General features: G+C 38.9%; 1 protein-coding gene across 1 annotated transcript; it reads left to right on the top strand.

Annotated features, from left to right (window-relative positions):
- Positions 1-228: 228 nt before the first annotated feature.
- MRLN (myoregulin) lies at positions 229-11623 on the top strand. Its single transcript, XM_029915229.1, has 3 exons — positions 229-314; positions 9833-9944; positions 11463-11623. The coding sequence occupies exon 3, from the start codon at positions 11483-11485 to the stop codon at positions 11621-11623; it is 141 nt and encodes a 46-aa protein (XP_029771089.1). The 5' UTR covers positions 229-314; positions 9833-9944; positions 11463-11482.
- The last annotated feature ends 13783 nt before the right edge of the window (positions 11624-25406 follow it).

The raw sequence follows: 25406 nt of genomic DNA, 5'->3' as shown, positions 1-25406 counted from the left end.
CATTTGACATAAGGGTCTGTTGATTGCTGCGGGGGGGTGGTGGTGGGGCAGGAGCTGCTCCCTTCTCATGGGTTGTTTGGGCTCCTCTGTGGGCCTAGGTGTATTTTTGTTATAATTTATCCACCTGTGCCTGTCAGTTCCTTCCCACTTGCCTCCTCCCGTGACAATTTGGCTCATGTTTCTTCATAAAGCTCTAAGCCAGTTATTAATAACAGCCCAGTGAGTCTCCTGATCCACCTAAGAGCATATGGTGTTTTTCACAAAACAGGCATCATCTCCTTGACTTTGGACTTCGCTTATTGAACCCCTGTACAGTAAGTTTTGGTTTTTTAAATATATGACATGGAAAAATGTTGATGTAGGAGGGAAGTTTTCTGTAACTCCTGTTTGCTTCTCATAGAAGGAGAACACAGAAAGCTAAAACTGGGACTCCTGAAGACTCTGTCCCCTCACTGTGTTTCAACAGCTCTCCAATTTTTAGACAGATTGTTGTAGATTAATGAGTTAGAATTCTATTCCTCTCATTTTCTTCTGGCTAAATAAAGGCAGGGGGAGAAGCAAGGGATTAATAATTTCTAAATTACTTGACCACGCCTTGTGGTAGGTTGGGTGTTCCTGTGGCTCCAGTGGTTTCAAAGAGGAACCTCATGTGTGGAAAATGTGTGCAAGAAAGAGCTGGACTGGAGACATGGGGCTTGTCGTTTTCCCATGTTTGAGATTTGGTTCAGAGACGGCACCTGTCTTGTTCCAGTGATTCATTGCCTTCTTGTTTTCTTTTAGCCAAAGGCTTTGTCTTTGCAACCTCCTTTATAATGGTTGCTTCTGAAAGTCCTGAAAAGTAGGTCACTGTGTTTTCTGTCTGGAAAAGGAGGACCTTGAAGCTCAGAAATGCCGGTGCCCTCCTCAGTCCTTGTGAGCTGAGCAGAAACCAGACAATCCATTCTTCAGGACCAGGGGTTAATATAGCTTTCTGTTTTGGTTATGTATTTTGAATGCTCTTGAACATGTGCATCAGGCTTCTAAACTAAATATGTAAGGGAGACATAAAAGTGAATTAGAAGGAGGCAGATGCAGGCCTGGTGTTGAGCCCTGACTTGGATCACTAACAAATAAATTATATGAGCTTAAGCAAGTACTCAACCTCTCTGAGCCTCAGTTTCTTCATTTATAAAGAGTCATAACCTCTTTTATATAGGAGTGGAGCTTACTAGTAATGTATATAAGTGGCCAAGTATGGTAACATTATTTATGAAATCCCTCATTTGAATTTGTCCTGAATTTTAACAACTCTTCTTTGTTTCAAATTAAAGTCTAGGGCCCCCAGTGTGGTCTTTGATAAGAAATATTAATCTAAGTGGTAGAGATAATAATTGGGTTTTACTGCTTTTAAGAACTTCATCTTTAGGATGGGTAAGTCATGTGAATGTCGAGGATGGCACATGGTTAGCCATTTGGGACATTAGACTCTAGCTAAGATTAGTGGTTGCAACAAATCTTCCCAAACAATCTCAGAGTATAAGCTATTATTTCCATACATTTACCTGCTCTACATTAACCAGCATTCTAAAATTTTTCTTCTGGTTATGTACTTCTGTGATTTGAAGGGACCAGTTCCTCCCGATTGCTAGATCCATGCTGTGACTGGATGAGATAGAAAGGTTTCCTCAAAGAGTACCTGCTTCCCAAAGTGTTCCCCTGTAACTCAAGAGATGGTGTTTCTGCCTTCCTCTACGGGCTTTTGTTATGCACAGTTTATTTCATTCCTGTTGTGTGCAAGTCATAGTGCCAGGTTGGCCTGCATCACTGAGCTCTAACTGTACTAGGAGAAAGAAGTCATTTCACAAGTAATTCTGGTACCAGTCAGAATGGGCTTGTTTCATGGTACATGAGAAGTACAGGCAAAATACAGACAGGGCCCAAACTCCACAGGGCCTTCACACCCAAAACTGATTCACCAAGAACAGGCATTACTGGTTGTGTATACCCCTTGGAAGGCTGTACATTCTTGGAAAGTGATTCAGAGATTTTCGGGGCTCCTCTTTAGGTTCACCTTCTAAGTAATGAGGTGGAGAGGAATCGAAGAATAGCACCTTCAAGTTGCACTTCATCCTTGCCCCTCTACCCTCCCCCACCTCCCTGATCATTTTTTTAAAATTTTTCAATGTTTTTTTTAATTTTTGAGACAGAGACAGAGCATGAGAGGGGGAGGAGCAGAGAGAGAGGGAAATACAGAATCCAAAGCAGGCTCCAGGCTCTGAGCTGTCAGCACAGAGCCTGACATGGGGCTTGAATCCATGAATGTGAGATCATGACCTGAGCTGAAGTCAGAGGTTTAACCGATTGATTCACCCAGGAGCCCTGTTGATCATTCCCTAACTGAGTGCCTATTTTGTTCTCAGTCCTGTGCTGAATGCTGGAAATATAATTCTGCCTTAAAAAAGGCCACAGATTTTCATTTAACTTGAAATTTTGTTCTCCAACTTAGTCATCGACCTTCTCAGCTAAACTTGACTCCAGAAAACACTTAGCTGGTTTCTGAAATCAAATCGGCACCTTCATGAACCAAACATTGGCACCAGTGAATTTATGCCAAGTATGTGTTGCAGGCCAAGAAAGTAGTATGAAAGGTTTTTGCCACGTGCCTTTTAGAACTCCCACAGGTGCGGACATTCTCCACTCTCCTCCACTCACCAGCCCCCAACTTGAAGAGGTACTGGTTTGGCTCTATGAATTCTGCAGATAAAAAACACAGACCTAACAAACAGGCACCCCCAGTCTCGCTCCTGCTTCCTCATGTCATGGTGGGACAGACACTGGGTGTACAGGTGTGCTGGGCTTCCTGCTGAAACCTTGCAGGGCTGGCCCCCAGCCAGGCTCCGGGCAGTTCATCGGGCCTTGTAAGTGTGCCCTACAGCTGTGATCCGTGCAGAGGGTTGGGGAACTTGGCAGGAAGAAGGCTGATAACGTTTTGATTATTCTGGTTCCAGAAGATTTCTTAATGTTAAAAGTCTCTAACGGGGCAATTTATGTCTTCTTAGGGGCCATGCATAATCTATTTGGGGCAGGAATGTGGCAGTGGGAAATCTCAACCTTCAGAAGCCTTGGTAATGGATGATTAAGAGGAGATATTTGTTTATGTGTAGAAAAATAGTTCATTTTAGGGCCAAGATACATGCTTATAACATTTGAGGAATGGTCATGGCTTGCCCAGAAAGGCCCAAACCTCTGGGAATCCCGCCCTTCCCAGGGAGTCAGGTGGACCCTTGCTACCAGGCAAGCCGGCACCCTGCTGCCCACATGTCTGCACGCCTGCCTCAACCTTCCGGGGCTTTCGGCGTCTAGGTCCATTTGTTTCCTCTTATTCATCTGAGCCACTCTTCTCTTTTCCCTGTAGTTGGGCTGCGGGAAAGCGGCCATCTTTCTGATTCTGCTGCTTCACTGCAACAACCACTATTGTATCAAATTCCAGGCCACATGCTGGGCCCTTGGCTTACCTTTTTACCAATCATGAGATACTGCAGAGGCTTAAGCTTTGGAGCAGACAGACCTTCATTTAAATCCCTGGTTGTCCCTGATGTGTGACCTTGAATATTTTATTTAACCTCTCTGCTCCTCAGTTTCCCTAACTAAGGAAATAGGAGTGTTAATTACTCATGATATAAGGTTTCATGAGATTTAAATCAAAGGATTTGAAGGCCGTTCCTAACCATAGTTAGACAGTTACAAACAAAATCCTTTCGACTCCCTGTCAGACAGATGTTATCTCCTTCTCTAGATAGTGCAGTAGATGAGGTTAATGCCAGGTCCAAGGCTACAGGGTAATACCAGCCAGAACCAGGATCTAAAACCAGTTCCATCTGGTTCTAAAACCTATGCTCTCTACTCGCTCCACTTTGCTGACTGACCATCTGTGACAAAACACATACATTTTTTTTTTCAATCGAAGTCCACTTTGTCAAGTTTTGGCCTCGTGAGTCTGACCTGCCAAGTATTCCAGTTTTCACTGGGACTCACTTTGTTTTGGACTCTCTGGTCTTACCTTGGCCTGTGTCAAAGAAGTTCAGAGGTGATGAAGGTAGACTCGCTCCAAGTAGCCACGTATGGTGGAATGCAGATCCAATTTATCTCAAATGTCAGAAAACTGCTGAGACAACCATGACGGTACTTTGGAACACAAGTATCTGGGGAACCTCAGGCAAGTCACTCTGCTTCCCGTACTTCTCGGGGCCTCATTTGTCCAAGGGGAAGTTTACAGAATCTCAGAAATCTTTTCCAGTGCCAACATTTCTGCTGTATTTCAGACCTTTCTCTACTATTGTTTTTCTTAGCTGGAAAGAGAAAAATCTGTTGGAAATCCTGTCTTAATCAGGAAACAAGGAACAACAATCATGCCTGCAATCATTTAAGTGTAAAGCCATATGTCCCTTATTATGATTCTCATTCAACAAGCTTTCTCTCATGCAAGACTCATATCGCTGGTGAATTAATTTCTCAGATTTGTGTTCAATTTCCTTTCTTACATGATTCAATTTTGGGTGTAATCTAATGCTACTTTACCTACTTCAGAAAATGCAACTTGAACACAAATTTTAGAAACTTACTAACACACAAAATCTATTTACCATTGACTAGGCCTGAGTTTTTAATTAACTTCTGAATGATTTAAATTTGAAGAGTCACCTGCCACACCGGCATCCATTTTTGGAGTCTTAAGGGGACAAATCTTCATTATGCTGTAGAAATAGTAGCCATCCTGACAAGACATTCCTATCCTAAAATCCCATATTGCTGGTGCCAAATTTTTGTTGCCTTCCAACAACTTGATTTGGTTCTCTAATTACAAGCAAAAAACAAATACAGAAGCAAAAATACCAACAAGCTATAGTTCTCATATTACTTATCAAGTTTCAAAGTTATAATAAAAAAGTTATAATAACATTATAAAGACAATTTTATTGAACCTAAGTTTTATGGGAAAGAGATATTTTCTATATGGAGACAAACAGAAAGCACCCAACTTTGGGATTTTATTTTTAAAACATTTGCTAGACAGGTATACTTAATATATGTGCTTTTGTTTATTGTGATTTTCATTTAAACAAAGTGAATTTTCAGTCTTCTGAAAAAAGCCTCTGCTTTACGTGCAGTTATTATACCTTTATTTGTTGACAATGAATTGGTGTCATAGACGACGCGGCTCTGGGATCCAGAGTGGGTAATGTCGTCCTCACCTGCTAAGAAGCCAGCAACAGCCTATGGGGTGGTATGTGCTAACAGATGACCATAATCCATAGTGCAGTAGTGAAGTACAGTGTAATAGACGAGCTGTCTTAAATTCTGCCTGAGAAAGTCAGGATGGATCACAGAGGGGGTAACCCTGGGTTTCAAAGTATGAATAGGTATGTGATGGTTTTGTGTGTTTAGGTGTTTAAGGAGAAAATGAGAAGAATGATTCATTTAAGGGATACCATCTAGGAGGTAATATGCTAGAAAATAATAATAATTATCACTGCTTGTTATGTGTACTTGCCAGGCATAAGTATCATCTCATTTCATTCTCATACTGCCTTAAGAAATAGGTACTGTTGTTTTCATCCCCTTTTTATAGAAGGGCTAAGTAAGGCACATAGTTCATATAACATGTCCAAGGTCTTATGGTAAGTGGTAGATTTGAGTGAAACCCCATCAGTCTGACTCCAGACCCATCTCTCAACCACCATGGTCAGAAAACATTGTTGTTATTTCTTTGTACAACTAATGTTAAAGAGTTCATGGGGAAAAACTTGCCAGTCACAAGTTGATCAGTGTGTAGCTAGCAAAGTAATAATAAACAAGAATAAAATTGTAAATGAGAGAGCTAATAAAATAGGTTTAAAAACCTCTAATTTCAGCAAACCTGGTTGCTAGACAGTAAGCTCACATTGGTAGTCTGTGTGTGTCCCACTTACGAAGAACAGTTATTTTGATGTGAATAAATGAACAACTGGCTGTTGTTGAACAGGCTATTGAACCCTGATAAGTTTAGGGTTCTTTTTCTCAGAATTGCAAGACTGTCCATCCCATTATTCGACCAGCAGTTCACATACATAGAAAGGAGCCAGGACTGAAGTTTAAAGAGTGACCATTAATAATTACATGTGGGTATTTCCATTTCAGTATGGTCAATTTCCATTGTAATACATACCTTTTCAAAAGTAACTTTTCTTTCTTCTTTAGTTTTTAATGCTTATTTATTTATTTTGAAAGAGAGAGAGAGAGAGAGAGAGAGAGAGAGAGAGGGAGAGAACACAGACAGGGTAGGGGCAGAGAGAGAATCCCAAGCAGGCTCCAAGCTGTCAGCACAGAGCCTGGATGCAGGGCTGGAACCCATGAAATTGTGACCTGGACAGGAATAAAGAATCGGATGCTCAACTGACTGAACCATCCAGGTGCCCCTCAAATGTAACTTTTCGTCTGAAAACAGTAACAAACCTATGTAGTTGAAAGTTGGTGCCATCTAGGGACTGGAGTCCAGGTTTAGTAGAATCTAGGATCCAGTACAGAATACTGAGTGGCCTTGGGTAGTTGCTCCATCTCCTAATAGCAAATAATCACAGCCTGGCACATGCTAGACCTTCAGTAAATAATAATTATTGTACTTTACTTAAGAGACCTATTAAATACAAATGGACAGTTTTTCATTATGCTCATTTTTGAACATGTATCTCCAGGGAACTTTGGTCAATATTATCTTGACCATTAGATACTGATGGAAACAGGAGTAGGATTAGCACATTCTTGTCAAAAAAGAAAATATTTTTGAAATATGATTCAAGAGTTTAAGACTATAAACCTGAATCCAATGAAAAGTGTTTTTCTTTTGATTGAAAAAAAGGCTTTCCAAAGTATGTTCTGTTCTTTGTCTTGACCAAGAATTCATGCCTAATAAGGGGAAATAGTGAAGGTTGAAAGAAATTGAAAAAAAGGGTGACTTACTGGAGGGCCAAGCCATTTAGCAACTGCACTCTTCTTATGGTCATAGAAGTCAGAGTTGATTTGAGAAGCCCTCTTTTATATAAAAGCAAGCCTGTAAAGGTTTTAAAGGCAAGAGATTACAAGCTGATGGCAGGGTGAAAAACAGGGAATTCAGTGAGATTCAACTCCCAGAGACCAAAGTTTATTGTTACTCTTCCTTTGTCTAACTTACTTTGTGGGATCTTTTCAACCATTCAATAAACAATGAAAAGGTCAGTTTGATTTAGGTTATTTGGACTATGAGTGGGATCAGATGATAAAATAAATACAAGTTTAAAAAACTAGATAACAGTATTTTCAGTACAACATTGTATAAAATAATAAATTGATTCCCAGTTCTTTCTGGAAGTAGGGAAAGGAAAGGTAGGTAGAAGCATTCAAATGAGATGATAAATAATTTACAGTCATCTGAAATTTCAACATGAAATATATTTGGCCCAGAATAATCTGATGTTTTATATCAGAATTTGGAGGTGATATTATTTTAGTTATGATTTTTAAAATATCATGTTCAATATAAGACCACAATCTTGAGATAGTCACACTGTATATGTTACAGCATACTCATAGAACTGTCCTAATTTGTTTTAAATTTGTATGTTGGGTTCATGTTATATCCAATAAAAAACACTGGGAATCACTTTTCCCCCCCTGAAACTTGCTGCTATTAAATAGTTGTTTCCCCCAAAAGAAATGTTCCTCCAATCCTGAAGAAAAAACATCTGACTATGAAGCTTCTAGGTAAGAACTAATTAGGCAAAATGTTAATCAAAGTGTAGTTACACTCATAGTTTTAATCCACAGTAGAATCTGAGTATGTTAGTAAACTTGTGATGTTACAAATCTGCATCCTTCCTATGATTTAGATCTTGAAACAGATCTGTCATCAAACAGAAGAACCAAACAGGAACCACCCGTATTCCTGTTTATCGTGAGCACTTTGAATGAGACAAGAACATGTTCTTTAGCAAAAGAGACTTAGAATGAACTCAAGGAAAATCAAATTTATCACTAAAACATTTTAATTAAAAATATGTAATTTGTACTTTTTCATATAAGCTGCATTTTTTCATTAAAATGTTTCACTGATAGATCTAATTTTCCCAAGTTCATTGTTTAAGTGATTGTTCTGACAAAAATGAAATCAGTATACATTTCTTTGCAATATATGGAGAAGGAAGAGGGCTGGCAGTTTTGAAGCTACTTTCCTGATTTTCTAAAGGAAAATGTGAGAAATGGAAAAAGCAAGGATAAAAAATCACATGTAGTCCTTCCTTACGAACTCAGTCACTGTGCTTAGTTCTAGATCTTTCTCAGTTTTCTATCCTTTTCTTTTTTAATATTTCACTTGTGAAGTCTAACATACATATATTCTATAGTCTAACATACATAACATACATATGTGCTTTTCTAGCACATAGCACTTACATGTCCAGTTTGTCAAGTGGTTAAAAGTGTACCCACCACACAGGACAAGACATGAAACAGTGCTGGATGCTCCTCATCCCACACAGCCCTCCTTCCCCTCGCTGACCTGTGTCCAGGCTTATGGTAGCCAATCCCTTGCTTTTCTTGATAAAGTTACTCCTACACTGTTGCCATTTGCATATGTACCCTTAAACCATGCACTTTTAACTCTGTTTCTTTGCTTTATGTAAATATGTGTACACTGTGTATTTTCTTTGGTGGCTTGCTTTTTAAAACGTCAATATTATAATTGTAAAATTTACCTCTGCTGTTGTTTGTATAGCTTAATTTTCACTATTGTATAAAGTCCATTGTATGAATTTATCTATTTATCTACTAATGGGCATTTGGGTTATTTCTAAGTGGAGAATATTATGAACAATGTTTGGATCTGTGTTCCAATGCAGAACATCCATGCATCAGGTATACATCTAGGAGTGTAATGGGTGGTCGTAGGTATGGGTTTTAATTGTATTTCAATATTTAAACATAATTTTCTTTTTCTAAAAAATTTTTTTAATGTTTTTTATTTATTTTTGAGAGACGGAGAGAGACAGCACAAGCAGTGGAGGGTCAGAGAGAGAGGGAGACACAGAATCTAAAGACAGGCTCCAGGCTCTGAGCTAGCTGTCAGCACAGAGCCCGACATGGGGCCCGAAACCAGGAACCACGAGATCATGACCTGAGTCGAAGTCAGACACTTAATTGACTGAGCCACCCAGGCGCCCCATAAACATAATTTTCTAAGTAGCATTTTTATTATCTCATAGTTGCAATATCCATCATTTCATTGGATAACTAATTTTCCATTTATGTCTAAATTTTATACCCTGGTCTTTTTATAATAAATGTACTACTCCACTTTCTAACTCGTTTATAAAAGTGATACAAAAATCTTATAACTTATAGAATTTATAGCAGACATACAAGCACATGGGCTATGGTCTTATATAAACAGAAATTTTGTTCATTGTCGTAGAAGATACTGAAGCAAATAGATTTAAAATAATTTCTAGGGAAGTTTTTAATTGAATGGTGTTTGACCCATAACACTGCATAAGTTTGAGGTGTACAACATACGGCTCTGATACTCTTAAATTGCAGTATGATTGCCACAATAGTATTAACTAACCCCTATCACATCACATAATTATCATTTCATCTAGTACTGAAAACAATTAAAACCTGGTCTCTTAGCAAGAGCTTTATTGTCTATAATCACTGTACTGTGTTTTAGGTCTCTAAATTTCTTTGAGAATTATTTTAGAGTTTCTGCAAGCAGACTCCCTGATCCTCCCCTTCATACAGTACTTCACTATGCAATAAAACCTTTTAATGTGTTTTGACATAGGAACCAAGGATGCTAAGAGACCACCTGTGCTGAATGCACTTTGTTCTGGCAAAAGCTAACTGAGAGAAAACCAAGGAGTCGTGATATCTACCACTACCTGGAATTAAGTCAGGTGAGAAATGGATTTCTACTCACTCTCAGTCCCCACCAGCTGTATGATCTTTTTCTCACTTCCAATTTCGTCTCTTGCTGTTGTTGAAGGAAACTCAAGGTGCCCCTCAGAGCACAGATTAAAGAAATGCAAGCTTGGCGCCATGGCTATAGGAGGGAAGGAAAGGCATTTTGCAAACCCATATATTATTCTCACTCCTTGTTTCTGAAACGTAGGCAAAAGGAATTGTTGAATGTCGGGGAAATTCTAGGTGTTTACTTTGCCAGTGACTGCTGTGTAATTTGGGGCACGCCATTCCCTACTCCAGGAATGGGGCTAGTTATTGTGGAAATTAGCCAAGGTTGCTAAGATTGGAGAAGGCAACACTGCATAAACATCATTTATCCAACCCCTTCTCGTTCTCTCCTGCGAATCAACCTGCCTTTTGTTTTTTAGTAAAAATATTTTCGTACTCCAATATTGCCACTTTAAAGATTGTTTTAAGTTTATTTATTGATTTTGAGAGAGACAGAGACAGCATGAGTTGAGGAGGGGAGAAGAGAGAGAGTGAAGTCTCAAGCAAGCTCTTTGCTGTCAGCGAACAACCAGATGCAGGGCTTGAACTCACAAACGGTGAGGTGAGATCATGACCCCAGCTGAAACCAAGAGTTGGACACAACCAACTGAACCACCCAGGCGTCCCCCAATATTGCCCCTTTTAAAAAGTTCTGATGCAAGTTGAGTGTATGAAAGGAACTTTGATGCAAGGCTTTGAAAACTACTTGATTTGTTTGACCTTGCATTCCTGAAAAAGGAGTTCAGAATGATTCTAAACTCCCTACCTGACAGGCATTCAGTAAAATGTTCCAACAGTCTGATAAACAGAGTGTATGTTGATACCTTTTAAAAATTCCATAATACTTTTTGGGAAGCATTTTAAAATAAAATACTTTATTCTTAAAATCTGTTTGATTAACACAGTAATGTGGAGGAAATTAAATGTTTGATATTTTATTAAATGACCAAAATAATGAGAGAATCTTGAGGAAAGATCAAGAAAATTAAAAAGACCCTTTGCTGCTTAATTAAAAAAATTTTTGTCATCTGCCTTTTTCCATGTGTCCAAATTCTCATTTCCTTTTAATACCTATCCATAGAAGTTGGAAAAATGGCAATTCCACAATGCCAATATAAGTGATTGTAAATAACTTTGCAGAGATGATTTCATGAGTAAATTAATTACTGATAACATGAAAAAAGTGTGGTCATTCTAATAGTTTCTTGAGCTGTTTCTTTTTTGAAAGAAAGGTATATTTGCCATGTAGAAAAATGTATGATTATGATATAAAATGGCCAAAGTAGGTCAGTGGAAAATATTTTAATTCATAGGGAGAAAAGTATTTTAATTTATTAGTAGGTTAAAAATGCATGAATGTTTTCTCATTACTATTTCTTTACAGTGCACATATTCAATTAAGTTTAAAGAATCAAGACTATAATATATTTATTGGAGGATATTTTTCTCTTTCCTTCCCCCAGGGAGCAAGAGCAGCCTGGATATGATGTGTAAAAACTGGATATTAATGTCTACTTCTCCTCCCACAAGTCTGGAGGATGAAATTGTTGGAAGACTTCTAAAAATTTTATTTGTTATCTTCATTGATTTTATGTCTATTATATATGTTATTATAACTTCCTAAGAAACTTCCTTTCTTTACTTTACATGTAAATTTCACATTAATTCTAGTGAATAAAATTTGTAGTTTAATATGTTGAGTGATTTTGATCTCCAATTGTTCTAGAACCTAACAGGGCATTACAATAAAAATAATACTGTGTATTGTTTACTACCTTAAGGTTTATAAAACATCATAAAAATTGACACGCAGGATTTTCTTTTCTTCCAAAAACCTATCCTACTGAGTCATAAAACTTGATTTTTTAACATGATTGTAATTTGGTAGATTGTGTAAAATTTGTAGGTGTAATTATGAATGATTTTTTTTAGGATGCTTACTTAGGTGGAATTTTATGTAGTTGTATTTTTAACATACCAAGCTTAACATATGATAAGCTTTCCATATGATATTCCAACAGTTTATAGTAATTTTCTTATATACATATCTCATCTGTGTGGAGGTATAGGTATGATTTTCTTAACTCTGGACAATTTTGTGTTTCTATCAACAAAATCTTAGGAATAGAAATATTTAAAGGAGATTCTTTTAAGAAAATAGAACTTATAATGGAGGAGAGAAAACAGGTGCAATATGTGTTGCTTTTCTATTTGGGTCTAAACGCTCCCAGTGTGTCATTCAACATAAGACTCACAATCCTAGGAGGCAGGTTTGTTGCCCTCATTTTACAGAAGAGAAAAGGGAATCTTGGGAGAAATATGCTCACTTGAGACCCAAACCAGAAAGCAGCAGACCCAGGTCTTGGACCTTTGCAATCCATGTCATGTAGCCATCCCAAGGTCAATAATAAGACGAGTGTGGTTAAAAACCAATCTGTAGGGCTCCACTTTTTTTCATGGTAATGTTTTATTCAAAACCCTAGGGCTATACTTTTGCATTTCCCCTGTTTATTTTCTTATTCTAAATTTAAAAATCTTTTATGGAAAAACAAAGGTCATTTACCCTGTTTGACAATGCATTCTCTTCACTTGTTTCCTTGATTTCCTCATTTTCAGACAGTGTTAAAATGTAACTGTTGAATTTCTGCTTCTTAAGCTTCTGAAAAAAAGAGGTCACTCTGTCCTTTCGTCCTTCTGACTTTTTACAATGGACACAGATGCTTCACAAAATTCTGACTTCTTCCGTGTGATGACCATTTTCTCAGATTTGGCCCAATCATTAATGCAAGATTTCATAAGAGGCCTAATGAAGTGTGAAAGGAATCTGGGACCTTTGAGACTTATTACTTAACTGACTCTTACTTAACCTTTCAGTGGTGTTGTATATTTAACCATAAGCCAAATAGATTCAAACTATTTGAACTTTTGCTGTAACAGAAAATCCTGTATTTTCCCTACATTATATATTCACACCCTTCCTTTTGGATATAAAGGTCACATCCTATTGATGTGATGTGTTTCTCCCCAATTCCCTCAATTTGGGATTTGTTAGGGCCTATTATCAGGTTACTGGCAAGAAAGTAAAGTCACTCCATCTTCTGAAAATTTGTCCGTCCCCTCCTCACCCTGTGTGCTTGGAGGACATGGTTGGAAGCATTGACTTTGAAGCCAGACTGGCTAGGTCCAAATCTTGGCTTCACCTCTTACAGTTCAGTAATCCTATGTCTCTCCTTCCTTACCTACCAAATAAGTGCCTATGTCATAGGTTTATAGAGACGATGAAAGATAGACAGCCACAAAGTGCTTAGCACAGTGCTTGCTATATGGAAAACCTACAACTATAGTAAATTGGTGTGATCAGAATCTGCAGTTGGGATCACAAATAACTTGGCTTCCTTCAAGCTGAAGGCTTAGGGGGTCTCAGTCACCTGCCTGTTCTACATTCCCCCTTGCCCTTAGAATGACCCCACATTGACCTGTTCCCTTAGCCAGAGACTGTGATGGTTTTCCACTGGGCCCTAGCATAGTTTTGGGCGAGGTGTAGGTCTAACTGGTAGACCCTGCAGGACTCCTTTTGGTTATGTTATTTGGGACCTGGCAATTATAATTACATATAATATGACTAGAGACAACAAAGCAAAATTTATAAATATCTTTTCTTCAATAAGTAATCAGAGTCTTAATATGCAACTGTTGGGGCTTTTTAATTGGAAATACAATTTCCAATTAAATTTTTTTCACTCTTCAAAAATATTCATTCATTACCTTTTTGCCAGGCATGGTCCTGAAAAGTCAGGTCAAAGTAATGAACAAAACAGAGTTCCTGATCTCAGGGAGTTTGTAGTCCAGTGGTGGTGGTGGTGGTGGTGGAAGAGAATGGGTGGATACCCAAATGGTGCGACTATAAATGGGAGAAATTGAAAGGACATTCCTGGGTTGTTATGAAAGGTGTGGCAGACGACGTTCTGGGGGACTGCCAGTCCTGGGGTCCTGTTAGACATGCAGAACCCTAGCTCCCCCCAGACCTACTGAATTCATAAGCTGCATTGTAATCAGATCCTCAGTGATTCATGTGCACGCTACAGGTTGACAAGCACTCACAGAGAGGAAAGCTCACTGGACTAAGTGTTCCTACTGTCTGGCTACTGGAAAGACATGTGACCTCTGGGCAAGTTACTTAACCTCTCTGGGTCTCATCCTCTTCCTGCACTAAAATAGAACAGAATGAAAAAAAAAACAAAAATGGCATTAAGACTACCTGCTTTGCATATCCCATAGAAATATTGTGAATATTTTTAAGCGAACTGAACTGAAACATGTAGAAATGCATAACAGAAAATAGTTATATAAATCTAAGATGTTATAAACACCAAGAAGACAGGAGGAGCTCTGTGTGGTAAGGGTTCTGTGACTCCCTTCAGAAGTGGAAAAGAATGGTTCTTATAAATGGCAACAGTGTCCACTGCATGGTTGTATGTCTGCAGCCTGGATTAGGTAACATGTTTTCTCTTGGATAAATTTTTTTGAAGTTTCATAGAACTTAATGTCACAAGCACTGCTATAATCAATCCTATAGCTGAACTGGATGGGTTTATTTTTAACTTGTCACTAACACATATGAATTTTCTGGCCATGCCCGAACTCAGGTGTCTACATGCTACTAACTTCATAATTTCGCTTGATATCAATGCAAGTGGCCTTGCATCCTTTCCAGTTCTGTGGTCCTTGAAGAATTTGAGAAAAGAGGTCAGAAGTTGCCTGCTAGGGTACTTGTAATCTATAAATGGCAAGACCTGGAGTTGGATGGACTGTGCTAAGTGTTTTGCATACATTATGCAATTTAATCTGCATTGACACATCTATGAGGTATTTCCATTTTGCAGATATGGAGACACAGGCTGAGAGAAATTAAAGGCTCAAGCTCACACACCATATCTTGATTGTAGTGATAGAGCTAAAAGTGAGAACCACGGCACTCCAATGTAAACTATCTGCCTCTAGAAGCCTGCTCTTTTTTTTTTTCCTTTTTAAAAATAGTTTATTGTCAAACTAGTTTCCATATAACACCCAGTGCTCTTCCCTACAAGTGCCCTCCTCCATTATCACCACCCCTTCCCTCCCCTTCCCTCTTCAGCCCTCAGTTCATTTTCTGTATTCAAGAGTCTCTCATGATTTGTGTCCCCCTCTCTCCCCTACTCTCTTCCCCCCTTCCCCTCCCTATGGTCCTCTGTTAGGTTTCTCCTGTTAGACCTATGAGTGCAAACATATGGTATCTGTCCTTCTCCGCCTGGCTTATTTCACTTAGCATGACACCCTCCGAGGTCCATCCACTTTGCTAAGAATGGCCATATTTCATTCGTTCTCATTGCCATGTAATTCTCCATTGTATATATATGCCACATCTTCTTGATCCATCATCAGGTCATGGACATTTAGGCTCTTTCCATGGCTATTGTAGAAAGTGCCACTCTGAACATTGGGGTACATGTGCCCCTATGCATCAGCACTTCTGTATCCCTTGGATAGATCCCTAGCAGTGCTATTGCTGGGTGACAGGGGAGTTCTATTGATAGTTTTCTGAGGAAACTCCACACTGTTTTCCAGAGTGGCTGTATCAGTTTGAATTCCCAACAACAGTCTAGGAGGGTGCCCGTTTCGCCATATCCTTGCCAGCATCTATAGTCTCTTGATTTGTTCATTTTAGCCACTCTGACTGGCATGAGGTGGTATCTCAGTGTGGTTTTGATTTGTGTTTCCCTGATGATGAGTGATGTTGAGCATCGTTTCATGTGTCTGTAGGCCATGTGGTTGTCCCCTTTGAAGAAGTGTCTGTTCAGGTCCTCTGCCCATTTCTTCATCTTACAGGTGTGGAGTTTGGTGAGTTCCTTGTAGATTTTGGGTACTAGTCCTTTATCTGATAGGTTATTTGCAACAATCTTTTCTCATTCTGTCAGTTGCCTATTAGATTTCTTGATTATTTCCTTTGTGGTACAGAAGCTTTTTATCTTGATGAGATCCCAAGAGTTCATTTTTGCTTTTATTTCCCTTGCCTTTGAGGATGTGTTGAGTAGGAAATTGATGCGGTTGAGGTCAAGGAGGCTGTTTCCTACTTCCTCCTCGAGAGTTTTCATGGTTTTCTGTCTCACAGTCAGGTCCTTCATCCATTTTGAGTTTATTTTTGTGTATGGTATAAGAAAGTGGTCTAGTTTCATTCTCCTGCATGTGGCTGTCCAGCTCTCCCAGCACCACCTGCTAAAGAGGCAGTCTTTTTTCCGTCAGATACTCTTTCCTGCTTTGTCAAAAATTAATTGGCCGTACATTGGTGGGCACAATTCTGGGTTCTCTATTCTATTCCATTGGTCCATGTGTCTGTTTTTGTGCCAGTACCATACTGTCTTGATGATGACAGCTTTGTAGTAGAGGCTAAAGTCTGGGATTGTGATGCCTCCCATTTTGGTTTTCTTCTTCAATGTTACTTTGGCTATTTGGGGACTTTTGTGGTTCCATACAAATTTTAGGATAATTTGTTCTATTTTTGAGAAGAATGCTGGTGCAATTTTTATGGGGATTGCATTGAATGTGTAGATTGGGTAATAATGACATTTTAACAATGTTAATTTTTCCAATCCATGAGCATGGAATGTTTTTCCATTTCTTGGTGTCTGCTTCAAGTTCTTTCATAAGTTTTCTATAGTTTTCATCATAAAGGTCTTTTACATCCTTGGTTAGGTTTATTCCTAGGTATTTTATGGTTTTTCATGCAAGTGTGAATGGGATCAGTTTCTTGATTTCTCTTTCTGTTGCTTCATTATTGGTGTATAGAAATGCAACCGATTTCTGTACATTGATTTTGTATCCTGCAACTTTACTGATTTCATGGATCAGTTCTAGAAGGCTTCTGGTGGAGTCGATCAGGTTTTCCATGTAGAGTACCATGTCAACTGTGAAAAGTGAAAGTTTGACTTCTTCTTTGCCAATTCTGATGCCTTTTATTTCCTTTTGTTGTCTGATTGCTGATGCTAGGACTTCCAGCACTATGTTAAACAACAGTGGTGAGAGTGGACACCCCTGTCGTGTTCCTGATCTCAGGGGGAAAGCTCTCAATTTTTCCCCATTGTGGATGATATTGGCTGTGGGCTTTTCACAAATTGCTTTTATGTTGTTTAAGTAAGTTACTTTTAGTCTGACTTTCTTGAGGTTTTTAATTAAAAATGGGTGCTATGGTTTGTCAAATGCTTTTTCTGCATCTATCGACAGGATCATATGGTTTTTAATCCTTTCTTTTGTTAATGTGATGGGTCACATTGATGGATTTGGGAATATTGAACCAGCCCTATAACCCAGGAATGAATCTCACTTGATCATGGTGGACAATTCTTTTTATATGCTGTTGAATTTGACTTGCTAGTATCTTGTTGAGTATTTTTGGATCTGTAATCATTAAAGATATTGGTCTGTAGTTCTCTTTTTTTGCTGGGTCTCTGGTTTGGGAATCAAAGTGATGCTGGCTTCGTAGAATGAGTTCGGAAGTTTTCCTTCTATTTCTATTTTGTGGAATAGTTTGAGAAGAATGTGTATTAGCTCTGCTTTAAATGTCTGGTAGAATTCCCCTGGGAAGCCATCTGGCCCTGGGCTCTTATTCATTGGGAGGTTTTTGATTACAGATTAAATTTCTTCACTGGTTATCGGTCTGTTCATACTCTCTATCTCTTCTCGTTTGAATTTTGGTAGTGCATGTATGTTTAGGAATTTGTCCATTTCTTCTAGATTGTCCAGTTTGTTGGCATACAGTTTTTCATAGTAATCTCTAATGATTGCCTGTATTTCTAAGGGATTGGTTGTAATAGATCCATTTTCATTCATGATTTTGTCTATTTGGGTGTTCTCTCTTTTCTTTCTAAGGAGCCTGGCTAGAGGTTTATCAGTTTTGTTTATTTTTTCAAAAAACCAACTCTTGCTTTCATTGATCTGCTCAACTGTTTTTTTTTTTAAGATTCTATATTTATTTCTGCCCTGATCCTTATTATTTCTCTTCTTCTGCTGGGTTGGGGGTGCTCTTGCTGCTCCCCTTCTAGTTCCATTAGATGCTCTTTTAGATTTTGATATTGTGCCTTTTCTAGTTTGTTGAAATAGGCCTGGGTTGCAATATACTTTCCTCTTAGGACTGCCTTTGCTGTTTCCCAGAGAGTTTGGATGGTTGTGTTTTCATTTTCATTTGTTTCCATATATTTTTAAATTTCTTCTCTAATTGCCTGATTAGCCCAATCGTTCTTTAGTAGGGTGGTTTTAACCTCCACATTTTTGGAGGCTTTCCGGACTTTTTCCTGGGGTTCATTTCAAGTTTCATAGCACTGTGATCTGAAAATGTGCATAGTATGATCTCAATTTGTTTATATTTATGGAGGGGTGCTTTATGCCCCAGTATGTGATCTATCTCAGAGAATGTACCATGTCAATTTGAGAAGAAGGTGAATTTCCTACCTTCAGGATGCAGAGTTCTAAATATATCTATCAATTTTATCTGTTCCAATGTGTTGTTCAAGTTCATTGTTTCTTTAGTGATTTTCTGTCTGGCTGATCTATCCATTACTGTAAGTGGAGCATTAAAGTCCCCTGTAATTAGCACATTCTTATCAATAAGATTGTTTCTATTTGTGATTAATTGTTTCATGTATTTGGGTGCTCCCAAATTCGGCACATAGATATTTATCATTGTTAGCTCCTCCTGATGGAGGGAGCCTGTAATTATTATATAATGTCCTTCTTCATCTTTTGTTACTGCCTTTACTTTAAGTCCAGTTTGTCTGACATAAGTATGGCTACTCTAGCTTTTGTTTGGCTTCCAGTCGCATGATAGATATTTCTCCATCCCTTTATTTTCAATCTGAAGGTGTTTTCAGGTCTCAAATGAGTCTCTTGTAGACAGCAAATAGATGGAATTTGGTTTTTTTATCCATTCTGCTATCCTATGTCATTTGATTGGAGCATTCAGTCCATTTACATTCAGTGTTATTATTGAGAAATGTGGGTTTATATTCATTGTGTTCTCTGTAGGGTTCATATTTATAGTGGTGTCTCTGGCACCTTGTATTCTTTGCAACATTTCCCTCATGGAGTCCCTCCTAGGATTTCTTGTAGGTCTGGTTTGGTGGTAATGAAGTCTCTCAATTTTTTTTATTTGGGAACACCTTTATCTCTACTTCTATTTTCAATGGCAGGCTTTCTGGATAAAGGATTCTTGGCTGAATATTTTTTCTGTTCATGACATTGAAGATTTCCTGCCATTCCTTCCTGGCCTGCCAAGTTTCATTAGATAGGTCTGTAACCACTCTGATAGGTTACCCTTTTTATGTTAGGGCCCTTTTATCCCTAGCTGCCTTCAGAATTCTCTCTTTATCTTTATATTTTGCCAGTTTCATTATGATATGTTGTGCCAAAGGTCGATTCAAGTTATGCCTTAAAGGGTTTTTTTGTGCCTGTTGAATTTGAATGTCTATTTCTTTTCGCAGATCTGGAAAATATTCAGGTATAATTTGATCTAGCACCTCTTCTGGACCTTTTTCTCTTCCTTCTTCTTCAGGAATTCCTATGATATAAATATTGTTTCTTTTGATTGTGTCACTGAGGTCCCGAATTCTCCTTTCCTGCTCCTGGGTCAATTTCTCTCATTTTTTCTCAGCTTCCTCTCTTGTTATAACTGTGTTTTCTAATTCACCTATTCTTCACTCTGTCTCTTCCATCCATGAAATGGTTGCCTCCATTTTATTATTCACCTCATTTATATGCTTTTTAAAATTGTCACAGCTATTTTGAAAGTCCCTAGTCATTTTATCAGTAGCTTCTCTGACGCTTTTTTCAAGACCAGAAATTAATTTTATGACAATTGTTTTAAATTTTTGTTCAGCTATGTTTCTTAGATGTTTTGAGCAGTTCTGTTACTGTGACTTCTTCCTGGATATTCCTCAGGGGAGAGTTCCTTTCTTTGTCATTTTGGCTAGCTTTCTGTATCTTGTCAGTTTTAAAAGACCATTGTGGACTGTGCACCTGTTAGTATTGCTCTGTTAAAGGAGGCTTATTGACTGCCCAGGGCCTGTCATTTCAGGAAGTGTTCTTTTAATGATGTTTCTCAGTTTCTCTTGTTGTGCCTTTGATTATTTTACTTCCATACTCAGCAATATTTGGGATTCTCTCTCATGCATACTTTGGCTTGTTTCTTGGGGTAGCCCTAAAAAGGAAAACAGACAAACACATAGGGAATAAAAGCACACAAATGCATGGACAAATCAAACAAATAAATTATCCCTTTTGGGATACAATAATCCCTTTTGGGATAGGATGAAAAGAAAAGTAAGGGAGAAAAAAGAGAAGAAAAAAAGAAGAGAGGAAAAAATAAAGAGGAGCAGAGACAACAAAGGACAATGGACAGTCTAAAAGCATATAACCAGTCGAGGGGAGTATTAAGGATGAGATAAGGGAGAATATAGCTGGATGGCAAGAGAAAAAAAAAGGAGAAAGGAAAAAGGGAAATAAAGAGTAAAAATAAAAAAAATTAAAACAGAGTAAAAGAAATAATAATAATAAAAATTAAATACCAAAAAGCAGTAGCCCGCCCCCCCCCATCCCCCGCTGATAAGCGTAGTTTGGTGTAGGTAGTTCTCGGGAGCTGCTCTTGGAGGCCCTGCCTTGGTGGTTGTGAAGAGTAGAATGGTGGCACCTCAAGCTCTGCTGGAACAAAGTGCTGCAAGCCACTCTTATGAGTCCGATCTTCTTGTGCTGTGGGCGAGCCATGCTGCATTTTCCAGGGCCACCTCACTTCAAAATCCTAGTCCATGCACTTTAATGCTACCACAGATGAGATGCACTCGCTTTGGTGGCCAGTTTCTTAGCTGGGATCTCATAGTGGTAGGGAGCCGTTTGCCCAGATTTGCGCCCCTGCTGCCGGCGGTGAGGTGCGCTCCTCCAACTGCTGCCACTGCCAACTCCCTGCCTGGATGGCATAGGGGTGTGGGCTGTTTTTCCTGGTGCCACCTGGGATTTGTGCTGCCTCTGGGGGAGGCGAGGTGGGCTCTGGCAGGTCACTGCCTTCCTCCAAGCTGGGATCGTGCAGGGGGAAGGGGCTGGTTCACTCCCCCCATGACCCCCTGTGGTGCTGTCCTGGGTCAGCGCTGATGCCACATAGCCAATAGCTCAGCCACTGAGCTCAGTGGTTATATATGGGGTGAGAGTTTTTCTCTCAATCCTGGGTTAAGTTCTTTTTCTCTTCCTTAGAGATGGTACTATGAGCATGTTGAGTTTCTTTTTCTCTTCCCTTTGTCTCTCAGGAGCTCCAGGCGCTTTCCCTGTGTTGGGCTGGGTCTCCCACCTCCCCTGCAACTCTTGGGCTGGCCCATTTTCCAGTCTCCCCATTCGCACTCACTCACTCAGGCATCTTTGAGGTTGTCTTTTTTCTGGAGTCTGTATTTTCTTCTCCCACTCTTGCAGAAGAGAGTAATGTCCTTCTCAGTTCAATAGATGGGGCAGACGAAGTTTACAGAGCTCCCTTCTTCTCCACCATCTTGCTTCCTCCCCTAGAACCCTGTTCTTGACCATTCGGTTATATGCCTCATGTCAAACCAGAGAAATTAACTAGCTCACTGGCTCTTCATTTGGAATGGCAAGAGGTGTGCACTAAATGAAACATCCCATACCTACAAGTAAAACACAACCTGTTTTATATAAGCTATTGTGTTGCAGTGTTTTGACTATCCACCTTACAGGTAACTCTCTTTTCTAAGGCTTCTGTCTGTAATAAATTGGCACACGTGCTCACTCTCCAGTGGTTGAGCTTCACTGTTGGATGTTATAAAATATGAAGTCAGTCTTTATAAAAGTGAGTCTTGGATCATTGTTCTGCATTCAACATACAAAGAAATTTGTGTCCATAAAATCACTTAATATGAATTTTTTAATGACTGAAAATTCTCACATACCATTTTAAGCAATTTGCTCCCAAAGAACTCATAAAAGTGACATCTTGATAATGTGTCATTTCCCGGGCCTTAATAATAGCATCTTTTGAGCGACAAACATTCTATAGTGTATGTAGCACTTAAATGTTCATCTGAATGATGGCTTATTAAAAAAAAAAAGCCAGATGGCCATTCTGAATTAGAGGGTACAGTTGCTAACTCTGGGGTATGATTGGATTGAACTGCTTCTGTAGAGGCTGGGATGATGATTCAAGAGAAGATCTTAAATGTGTGGTGTTTATGGGGCACCTGGGTGGCTCAGTCGGTTAGGTGTTCAACTTCAGCTCAGGAGATGATCTCATGGTTTGTGGATTCAAGCCCCATGTCAGGCTCTGTAATGACAGCTTGAAGCCTGGAGCCTGTTTTGGATTCTGTGTCTCTCTCTGTCTGCCTTCCTCCCCTCAAACTCTGTCTTTCCCTCTCTCTCTCAAAATAAATAAACATTAAAAAAATTCTTTTAATGTGTGTGTTTGTGTGACCACATAGACCAGGTTTTTGTTCTGGGTTGCTCTCTGCATGACTGTTATTTGCTAAGCTTCCTGGTACCAGTACTACTAACTGAGCTGAGCAGGCCGAAGGCAAGTTGCCATGTAGGCCAGTCTGGGATCAGCAGTGAGTCCAGACTTATTTATAAACCCACAGGAAAGGCCCCTTGAATGTGCTCCTGCCTTCTGACCTGGGACATTGGCGAGAGAAGATTAGTGAGAAAGCACAGGAAGTCCTTGATGGCCAACTGGGTTTCCAGCCTGAACCATTTGCTGTTTCAGCCAAGAGCTTGTTACAGACTGTTTTCTGGATGGTCAGTGTCCCTGGACTGGTGTGATCTCAAGGTACAGAGACTGACCTTTTGGATGTTGTTTACGAAGTAGATTATGACTTGCACCATGTAGAGCCTCTGCTCAATAAAAATTTAGCAAGCACCCATTGCTTTTCGGGTGGTGCTGTAGATACAGGGAAAGATTGTGGGTGCTGTCCTCATAGAGTGTGTCTTCTGGTGGGGGAGGGAGACAACAATCTGATAAAGTCATGAGAATTTCAGGTAGTACAATGTGTTGTGAAGAAAACAAAGCAATGAGAGAGAGCATTTATGTGGGATAAAATACTTTAGTTACAAGGATCTAAGAAATGTTTCTTGAGAAAGCAACATTGGAGGGGCATTTAGGTGGCTCAGTTGGTTAAGCAACCCACTCCTAATTTTGGTTCAGGTTATGTCCTCATGGATTCATGAGTTTGAGCCCTCATCAGGCTCTGCACTGACAGTGTGGAGTCTGCTTCAGATTCTCTCTCTCCCTTTCTCTCTGTCCCTCCGATACTGGTTCTCTCTCTCTCTCTCTCTCTCTCTCTCTCTCAAAATAAATAAATAAATAATAAATAAATAAATAAATACATACATAAATAAATAAAACTTTAAAAAAAAGCAACATTGGAGCAAAGTCTTGGTCAATGAGGAACCAGCTAGTTGGAGAACTGGCAGTAAACACTTCAGGTACAGAGAATAGTGGATACAAAGACCCTGAGTTAGGTAGAACTCAACAGAGCCTTAGGGAGGCCAGCATGACTACAGCTTAGAGAACAAGTAGAAAGTTAGTTTTCCAGCATGGGTAAAAATCAGCTTCTACACAAATACTCTGATATTTGTCCCACAACCTGAATGGTTAGTGAAACTTTCTCATTGTAAACTATAGAAAGAATGTGAGCACATCTCATATTCTGCATCCTCTGTACTGACACACATCACAGTGTACCTTAAACAAGGATCCCTCCTTCTCTGGGGATTACCATTTTTCCATGATTATTCTAGGCTGATTGTGTCTGCTCCTAACTTGTCATAATGTTAGTCAACTTATTGCTCTACCCGTAAATTTAAAAAAACTTTTTAATGTTTATTTTTGAGAGACAGAGCATGAGCATGGGAAGGGCAGAAAGAGAGGGAGACACAGAATCGGAAGCAGGGTCCAGGCTCTGAGCTGTCAGCACAAAGCCTGATGCAGGGATCGAACCTATGAACCATGAAATCATGATCTTAGCCAAAGTTGGAGGTTTAACAAACTGAACCACCCAGGTGCCCTGCGAATCGACTATCTCTGTAGATCTCCTTTCTGGGCATTTAATATAAATAGAATCATACAGTATATAGTATTTTTGTATTTGGCTTCTTTATGGCCAGATAATATTCCATTATATGGATACATCAGAGTTTATTCATCAATTGATGAATGTTTGGATTGTTTCCATGTGTTGGCAACTATAAATAGTGTTTTCATGAACACTCAGGTATACATTTGTTGTGAGGGCATAAGTTTTTAGTTATCTTGGGTATATGCCAGTTAGTGGAACTACTGGGTTATATGATAACTCCACTTTTAATTTTCTTTTTCTTATTAAGCTTTTGAGGAACTGCCAGACTACTCTACAAAGCAGCTACCTCAGATCTATAGTTTTTGAAAAAGTTTTCTCTTGATCTCTAGGGGGAAAAAGAACATTTTTGTTACCCTTATAATCCTCAGGATTTGAAATATGAATTAGGTAGATTATGAAATAAAGGCTAAAGATGGAAGCACTTTCCCCTTCTTCTTAATTTGAGTTTAACAACCTCAAGTATTTTCTTTAAATCTCTATTTTATCTCTCTGGCATTTACAGCTTATTATTTGGGTCCATTATTACTCACTTCATGGCAAGAAGTTAATTTTGTAAAAAATTCCTCACATTTCCAAAAAAAAATTCTTCACATTTCCTTCAAGTACGTTAGGTCTAATAAAAAATATCCAAGTTAATGTTAGATACTTTTTTGTTGATGGAGATTAGATTTATTTGATTACTATTCATTGGACACTTACTTCAAATCAGGCATACTCAAGGTGCTGGGTATTTTCCTTGCTGTTTTCTACTTCAGAAGGTTCACTTTATTACTTGTGTGGCTGGAGGAATACTGTGTGGTGCAAATGATTCTTATCATTCATTTCCATAAGCAGATCCTTTGCAGACTGAATTCTTGGTTTTCAGTATTCATGAGTCTCATGCTTCTTATAAAATATGCTATTTGGGCTGTATTTAGTGAGTCAAACTTACTGCAGATTATAGTTGTCAGTGTGACAAGAGTTCCAGTAGGTGTTTCTTTATCCACCCTACAGAAATATTAATTTCTTGATTTACTTGGTGGTATATTGTAACATTATTGGCTAAAGAATCTGTTGAAAAATAATCTTGACCTGCCAAAGAAAAGTTGAACTAACAGCCTTTCCAAGAATTACATCTAAGCCAGAATCCAACCCTTGAGTTCACTAAGACCACAGTTGACAGACAATGGACCCATCTTGACACCTGAGGAATGACTGAAGTCTTCTTGGTTAAAAGGCTAATTTTCAGACTTTGTCACTGGACTTTGTTGATTTCCTGGA

The sequence above is a fragment of the Suricata suricatta genome, chromosome 2, assembly GCF_006229205.1.
Source record: "Suricata suricatta isolate VVHF042 chromosome 2, meerkat_22Aug2017_6uvM2_HiC, whole genome shotgun sequence".
Classification (NCBI taxonomy): Eukaryota; Metazoa; Chordata; class Mammalia; order Carnivora; family Herpestidae; genus Suricata; species Suricata suricatta.
Note: the sequence above shows the minus strand (reverse complement) of the source record. Positions and strands in the feature narration are given on the sequence as shown.

Bases quoted from the DNA above. Each gene is read 5' to 3' on its own strand.
- MRLN (XM_029915229.1), top strand. From the start codon at position 11,483: ATGATGTGTAAAAACTGGATATTAATGTCTACTTCTCCTCCCACAAGT.